Here is an 8,524-nt window from a genome sequence, read left to right as displayed (position 1 = left end):
CGGTTAGAAATGCAGTTGTATAAGTTCAAAAAATCGCATCAAATTTTCACATGAAAATAATAAGCACGTGGCTTGTGCGAATGTACAACTTACTACGACAATGCGTACATACCCCTAACGCGCCAATTGGTGACACCAAAAACATGTCTACCCAAAAGTTAATTTAGACTTAATGAAAGACAATTTGTTATAAAGCACCAAAAGTTCTTATAACTTTTCAATGTGTGGACAAAGTGAAATACACAAATGGAAAGAAAGTTGAATTTTTTTTTAAAAAAAAATGAGGGAAAAACTTATTTTATTAAAATAATCTAACAATATAACAAAATAATCAAAATAACTTATTTATCAAAACAATCAATGCCCTTAGACTGTCGAAACCCTTTGGCTACTAATAAGCCTTATTACACCGGGTTTCAACTTTTTCTTAAAAATTCATTTACATCCTATGAGTTTAGAACCAAAAGGTAAATTTCTAAGGATCCATGTGTTATTGGACATAATAGACCTCATTTCATTATCAATAGCTTCCTTCCAGAATGTGACATCTCTAAATTGCATAGCTTCTTCAAAGCTATAAGGTTCATTTTCCAAGTTATAAATCATTACAAATTGGAACACAATCTTGTGAGAGTTTCTTCTATAAAGTATATCATAAAATCATGACCAATACTCATTTCCTTTCATTTTTTTTTTTTTTGGATTTCCTAATTCCGAAATTCTCTTAAAACAACATTTTCAAAAATACTTTCATTATTAGAAGTACTTGCTTCAAAAAAAATTAGAGTTTTTAATAGTATTAGATTTAAAAAAAAAATATATCTGCATCTCTTGATTCAATAATAACATTAGAATCTAATTTTATTTATTTATGTTTTTTAAAACGATAAGCTTGACCATGTGAAGCGTAATCAGCAAAACACTAGAGTTGCTTAAGTTGGTGGTATGGGAAATTACATTTTGTGTGTGGCTTCACCCACTTGCCTCATGGAACTTGATCCTGTTTTACCTACCAAAAAGGGAAGACAGAGGAGATGGTGGACAACTCTATAACTGAAATGGCCACTTAGTTACCCCTTTTTGAGTCATGAAAGTTAATCCTCATTTACATACCTAACAAAGCAAAGTTAAGGGTGGGTGTATGATTTTATATTGGAAGTTGCCCAAAACTTTTTGTACGCGGTTGAACTTTTGTATATGTCCCTGGATATACCCAAAGTGCATTTGTGGGGTAAACTGAAACAGAGGATAGGGTGAGGCAATTAAGAAACTCCAATGTGGGCAGGATAAGGTGTGGGACTTGACAATGTCAAACTTGGGCAGATTGACTTGGAAACCATACCTTCATGAATGAGTTTTATCTTGAGTTCAGTTACATTGGAACTAGATCAATTGTACTTGGAATCGAACACGTGTTTCATAACAAGACACAAGAGCTACGTGTTCTATTCCAACGGATCTGATACTAACTGAAACTGAACCCAAGCTGAATCTTTTATGAGTTTGCTTCTTATTAGTGTTTACACTCTAACTTGTCCCGAGATGTAAAATTTGTTCATGTCCATGTCGGTACATGAGTTGGATGAGTTTCTTTTGAGGCTAGTTACAGTAGGAACTTGATTTATTAGGATTGGATAATGTGTTCCATAGTAAAACACAAGGGTTATGTGTCTCATCCCAATGGATCTAGTGCCAATTGGAACTGAACCCAGGCCGAATCCTTCGTAAGTTTGCTTCTCATTAGTCTTTACGCTCGAACTTGTTGTCCCGAGATGTAAACTTGTGCATATCCGTGTTGGGGCGTGTACGTGTGTGTGTATGTGTGTGTGAGAGAGAGAGGGAGATGATCTGTTTATGAACTTAAAAAACTTGAAATTGAAGGAAGAAACAGCTTGTCTTTGTCCCTCTCAAAACTAAAATTGCTCGAAGCTACCCTACTTTTCCTACATTTACAGAAACCCCGTAAATTCTCAGAGCTACTATTTACATTGTTACCTGAAAAACTCAACCACCCCTCACCACCAATTGTGCTCTCCAGCTCTTCCACACCGCTAACAATGGAATCTATGGCTGACCCACAAACTATATCGGCTTCACTTTCAAGATCATCCATAATAATATTGCTTTCCTCACCAATATTCCCTCTAACCGTGAACCAATTCTCATTCCATGTCCAACTGGGTACCCCTGAAAGTGACGACAACCGTCCGATCCTATCATCTGCCGGATTTTCCTCACGTGTACCAACCAGATTGCTCCGGCTTTCTGACACTTCTAGCGAGTTCCAAAAGCCTTGATCAAGAATACTTGTAGGAGAACTTGAATTGGATTCCTGAATCGGCTTTGCACCGGAATTGAATTCCACAAGAAATGGATGCTTTAGAAGTTGACTAGCTGTCCACCGCTCCTCTGGACTCCTTCTCAGGCACTTATCCAAGAAATCTTTTGCTTGCTCCGGCAGACAGCTTGGAAACTCCGGCAATTCCCCGGAACATGCAATGTGGTACAAGGCCGTTACTGGGTCAGCCACATTAGGCCACGGCGCACCACCGGTAGCCATTTCAATTATTGTGCACCCAAGTGCCCAAATGTCACAAGGGAACCCCTGGTCCTCTCCACGGGCCGCCTCCGGTGCCATAAACATCGGCGTGCCACCAATTGGCTCGGCGGTGTCGGCTTCTTTGGCCTTATCAACCCACTTAGCACACCCAAAGTCAGCAATTTTTGCACCATTTTCACTAATCAAAATGTTCCTACCTTTAATATCACAATGTACCAAGCCATGTGAGTGCAAGTACTCTAGCCCTTGTACAATCTGCCGGGTGTAATATCCGATCACCGATTCTTCAATCCGGCCTCCACGGTTGCGAATTGCATCGGTAAGCGTGCCTCCGGGGACATACTCCATGAAAAGGTTGTACAGGAGCATGTTGTTGTTCTCCATAGTAATGTCACACCCCTTGTAGCTAACTACATGAGGGCTGCTCAAAGAGGACAAAATATGTTGCTCTCTTTGCAAGAACCCGGATTGGGATAGCTCAGCGGACTTCACGGCAAAAACACCGCCGGACCGGTGAGAGGTGGCTAGGGAGACGGTGGCTGATGAGCCATGGCCTATGGTCTGGCCTCGAGTCCAGTCCATTTTGGTAAGCTGAAATGAGAAAGGCTTTGCTGGGTGTATTTAATTTTCGTTGCTTCATATATATATAGAGGGACTCTTATAGGTTGGTTGAGTCTCTCTCCCTACTTCTCTTTGGGAGTTGACAATTCCTTTAACGCCAGTCTAGCTACAACGTGTCAAAATTTGGGTGGGGTTGACGGCTTGGATTGGCTGGTCGGCGATGGATTGGCTAAACGGCACGTATTCACGTGTTAATTAAGAATAAGGTTATATAAGGCTTAAGAGTGTGGAAATGGGAAATAAATTTTGGAGTTATTGTTTGGTACATGTGATGGGAGAGGTTGGAGAGGGTAGCTTTGATGGATAATCCACATTAGATCCTCTTTTTTGTTTGAGAGTAGACTTTGAAAAGAAAGCTTTGGGAATATAAGGGCAGGGTGTATGGGGGTGGGTTGAACCACCAAAATGGTTGAAATTTAGTATCTTTTTGAGTTGAATACGTCTATAATTAAGCCACTGTATTGAAGTTTTCTGGATGGGGAAAAGTACAAATCAATAAATGGAAATATGGGAATTTATCAAAAATAAATTATTAATATATGTCAAAAATCAAAAATAAAAAAGAACAACCAGATGGTGCCACGTAGCCTAGGTTGTTAGACTGATCCCATCTTCTATAAGTAAGTAGGGGCGGTAATTCGTGTTCGCATGTCTGTTTTTTGGATCATATTGAGTCTCCTTAACCCTAATCTACTAATTTTGTTTTGGGATCGTGTCAAAAATTGGCATCCTTATAAATAGAAGACTACCACATGTAGCGGATAAGTTTCTAATTAAGCTCAATTTTCTAATCACTTTTCTCGCTTTTTATTAATTCACCCTCCAAGAACTTCCTATTGACTTAGGCATCAGAGTGTCTCTCGCCGGTACTTCCAGCGAGTCAATACTTTTACCTCTTTTATGTTCTCTACACAAGTCTCCTTAACTGGACTACTGACGCACGGTTATCTGTACATACTAACCGAAGTTATGCAATTACTTTTCTTTTTCAAAGTATATTTAATGGTGCTAATTCAAAATTTTGGTAAGCACAAGAAAAGCGTGGCTGCTGTAAAATATCTATATATTTGGGTGGTTGAACTATAATATTGGCTAAACGAAAGAAAAAGAAAGAAAGATTATTTTGTTTGAAAATACACTTTATTACATTCGTAGAATTGTGTCCATGATGCATGGGTTTGTCAAAATACAGCTAAAATTTGGTAATTTCTTTCAATTTTTTTTGACAACTTGCCAGAATTTTCAAATATAGAAACAGGACACAAAGAAAAATCACCTAATTAGTCCAAGATCATTTATTTAATGAATATATATATATATATATATATACCATGCTGACTTATTTTTGCAGTTGAATCATTTATATAATTCCTAATTAATCAATTAAGTTAATTAATCAGAGGATTAATTTGTGTCCCCTAAGTAAAGTAATCATGATAAAGAATTACACATGGACGTGTGGGTGAGAATGCTGATTACGGACCAAGCACCAATTTCTTTTGTCTAGATTGTATGCAAAGAAAATATTGCAAAAATTAATTGATTGTGATGATTGTGAAGTTGATCCTACCATAGTAGTCAAATCAATATATATGTTGCTTCTTAAAAATTACAACGTTAATCATATATAACAGAAAGCTACCCTCTAAATCAATCCAACACCTTTGACATTTAATTTGATGCTATTATGAACTCTTACAAGTCACACGTAGCCGCCCCCCTCTTTTCTTTCTTCCTCTTCGATCTTCTTCTTTTTTTATTTTATTTTTAATGATTACGAATTACGTTTTGTTGCTTCACGACTCATGATGTATTGGGAGAGATCTCACAAGAGTTTTTTTTTTTTTTTTTTTTTCCTTAAAAATAAAAAAATATGTCATTCATCTCTTAAATAACATTTTTTCTTAAACCGATAGAAAATAATAAATTTATTTATTTAATTAATAGTTTTAACACTCTTTTTGTCTGATCGAGCTCAAACTCCTCTTAAATAAAATTGGAAGTGAATCACGGCGACAACACCCCCCCCCCCCCCTCCCCCTTGTCTTTTTTTAAGAACTACGTGTTGTTTCAAGACTCATGATTTAGATCCCAAAAGTGTTTAAAAAAAAAAAAAAAAGGGGGGGGTCCTTTTCTTGTTAAAATATTGTCATTTATCCTGAAATTAAAGCTTGAGCCGATAGATTAATTAATATTCTATCACAGTCTCCTCACATCATATGTGGGCTCAAATTCCTCCTAATTAAAGTTGGAGGTGACTTACGTACATAAACATAAGACAATATTCAAATTCAAAATCTCTATTCTGATAGACTGATATGACCACGTTCACTCGTACACAAAAACAGAGACGGAACTAAAATTTTAGGATTAAGAGACAAACATTAATTGTGACTTGGGAGGCTGAAATCTCCCCAAATCATCATGTTGTTCCGCCCCTGCACATAAAGAACCTGGCCTATAGCATGCATGCTACATATGCATGCTATCCTAGTAGTGTATGCCTCATTATTAAGAAGGCAGAATATGGTAGAAAGTATGATACTAAAAGCCAAAAGGAGAGGAGGTGGTTTGGAGTAGAAGTTAAAAGGGGAGGGAATCAAAGAAAATGGTGTATAGCTAGAGAGACGACGTTGTAACCAATTATTCCAAAAGTAAACAAATCATGCACACTAGTAATAGCTATGTTAATCTAGGCAAAGCAGCAGGTGGGAGTGGGAGTTTAGTCGTTGCTTAATTACAAAACAAAACCCAACAACAACAACCACAACCACAACCCCCCTCTGCCCTCTGCTTTCGAACAAATTAAAAACCCTCCAGTACTACTGTTTCACACTAACTGTCAAGACCATATCTGTCGACTGTCGAGTTTAGCTCAGTTGGTTGCACCAATTGTAACGCTTTCCCATCTCTCTCTCTCTCTCTCTCTCTCTCTCTCTCTCTCTGTGTCTCAAAAATCTAATCTAATGCGTGGCTTCTAAGACTGCTAATCATGAAGGAAATGAGAGAGGCTTTACTCGCACGCAAGCCACGATTATATCTTTAGTATATGCTTTTTGCTTAAGCCTTTACGTATTTAATTTGGGAGGAAAGTAGGGTCCACGTGATGCATGAACTACGTACCAATAACGAAACACGTGTGCCTTGAACCTCAAACACCACGTTTTCGGTGTCGCTCTGTCACTGTGTGTGGTGGGTGTCACGGTGTGTAATCTATGTGACGACGTACCGTGTGAATATGGAAGTGCCAACGTTTCCTTCATTTATGTCACACCTATTCACAGTTTTTTTTTTTTTTTTTTTTTTTTTTTTTTTTTTTTTTTTAAATCAGGGTTAATTCAAAAGTTAACGAACACCCTTTCATCATCCCAGTAAAATTGAGTTTTTTTTTTTTTTTTTTTAGAAAAAAAGAAAAAGAAAACAGATTTGATTCAAAGGTCGATGAACACTAACACATTTAGTCTAATAGAATAGAGATTAGATAAGAGTATAGTATATAGCATTACTCATAATAAATTGTGGTGATGCTTTTAGTACTGCATATGTAGCATTAATTAAGTGTTTGTTTGATTCAGTAGTTTCAAAACGTGCTGTTTGAAGAAATAGTGATTTCAAAACATAAATTGGGTCTCTTTGGTTTTACAATTTCACAACATGCGACCTGAAAAATATAGATTTCAAGACATGCAATTTGAAAACACGATTTTTAAAAACGCAGTTAAGCATTTGGTAAATTCGCGGTTTGACCTTTAAAATATTGTCTATGATTTCATAATTGGAGCTTTTTAAAAGTGCGTTTTTCACGTTTTCAAAACAAGATATTTTCCACCATTTTGGTTTGAAATGCACTTTTGGCTTGTGAAATCACATGGTCAAATGGGCTCTTAATGGAAATGCAATTTTGAAGACAACTAAAAAAAATTTGGCAACAGGGCGGTTTCAAAACATAGTTAATAAAACATATATATATATATATATATATATATATATATATATATATATATATATATATATATATATATATATATATATATATATATATATATATATATATTATAATTTTTAAAAATGTAATTAAGTGTCTAGTAAAATCCGTAAAAGAGTAATTTTTTTTGTCAATTTAGTCTTAAAAAATCGTTATTTTCTAATAACGCATCTCCTTGCTTGTTGCGCGAAAATGTGGACTTTTATACGTTTTTAAATTGTCATTTTTTTCAAGTGCACTCAAAAACAAGGCATTTTGTACGATTTTGTTTAAAAATGCATGATGTTTGACCTACGAAATTAATCGCGTGGTCAAACGCACCCTAACTATTCTACTGTTGATATTGATGGAACTTTAAAAATAAGAATTCCAATTTATTGGTTTATCAATCTTCAAAACAATGTGAACATTATGGGAATTTTTTGGTCTTTTTTTTATATATTTTTTTATGATAGTTAGTTAGACCAAGATCAACTAAATTACACTCACTTAATGCATGATTAATATGTAAAACATCTTTTTGCTTTCCCATCAGTTGGTTACTCGTGGGAACGGTTTGATTTATTGATGTACTTCTTTCCTTGTTATTTTGAGTGAAAAACAGTCATGAGTGTTGCTTTAACGTTGCTATGATAAGGTTGTTAGCAGCCGGCTGTTTAATGAAAATAGATGTGTGTTCTTGAATCTTGATTGCTTTGAAGTTCCGTTATATGTACAGATCGAAAGTGATGTCTAGTGAATCCGACGGCCTAGATTTGTCACAAGTCACTCGTTGATTGGACTGCTAGAGACACGTGTATCGAAGTAGTTCTTATTATAGTCTCAAATTGTCTGCCACTTTGGTGCTTCTAGACCTTGGAGCAACCAATAAGATAAAATTTTCATTTTTTCTTTTTGGTAAAATAGCAAAAAGAGAGAATTAATCGTTTAGCTCACATCATTCCCTTATCAATAAAGGAATTCACTTGCAAGTCTTTGTCTCAATTATTAGCAGTTCGGATAGTAAATGAGAGAGAGACGATCTGAGCAAATCTTGGGCAGTCTACCTACTTGTTGGGACAAATAGATCACATAAGAACTCTCTCACATTTATTATCCGAATTGCTAGCAATCCGATCAAAAAATTGTTGAAAATCTATATCCTAAGTAAGGATCTCTTTCCATTTTGAGATGCCCTAAAAGCCTCTCAATTAAAGCTCTAACCTAACTCTGAAGGGTGTAGCTAATAAGCTTCCCAGCAAGTCTAGGGCTGAAGTTGTCACTTGCTATGACCTAGTGGTGGCAAAAACTAAAATGGGCACCATCCTCTACTGAATTTCATAAGACTCACCTATAAATTTGGAACAAATTAAAGTGGT

General features: G+C 36.0%; 1 protein-coding gene across 1 annotated transcript; it reads right to left on the bottom strand.

Moving 5' to 3' along the window:
* Window positions 1-1,849: 1,849 nt before the first annotated feature.
* LOC133861185 (mitogen-activated protein kinase kinase kinase 18-like) lies at window positions 1,850-3,274 on the bottom strand. The gene has a single exon (XM_062296908.1). The coding sequence runs from the start codon at window positions 3,140-3,142 to the stop codon at window positions 1,853-1,855; it is 1,290 nt and encodes a 429-aa protein (XP_062152892.1). The 5' UTR covers window positions 3,143-3,274; the 3' UTR covers window positions 1,850-1,852.
* Window positions 3,275-8,524: the final 5,250 nt, after the last annotated feature.

Source organism: Alnus glutinosa, chromosome 2 (assembly GCF_958979055.1).
Source record: "Alnus glutinosa chromosome 2, dhAlnGlut1.1, whole genome shotgun sequence".
NCBI classification, from domain to species: Eukaryota; Viridiplantae; Streptophyta; class Magnoliopsida; order Fagales; family Betulaceae; genus Alnus; species Alnus glutinosa.
The sequence above is the reverse complement of the archived record's forward strand: the minus strand, read 5'-3'. Positions and strand labels throughout refer to the sequence as shown.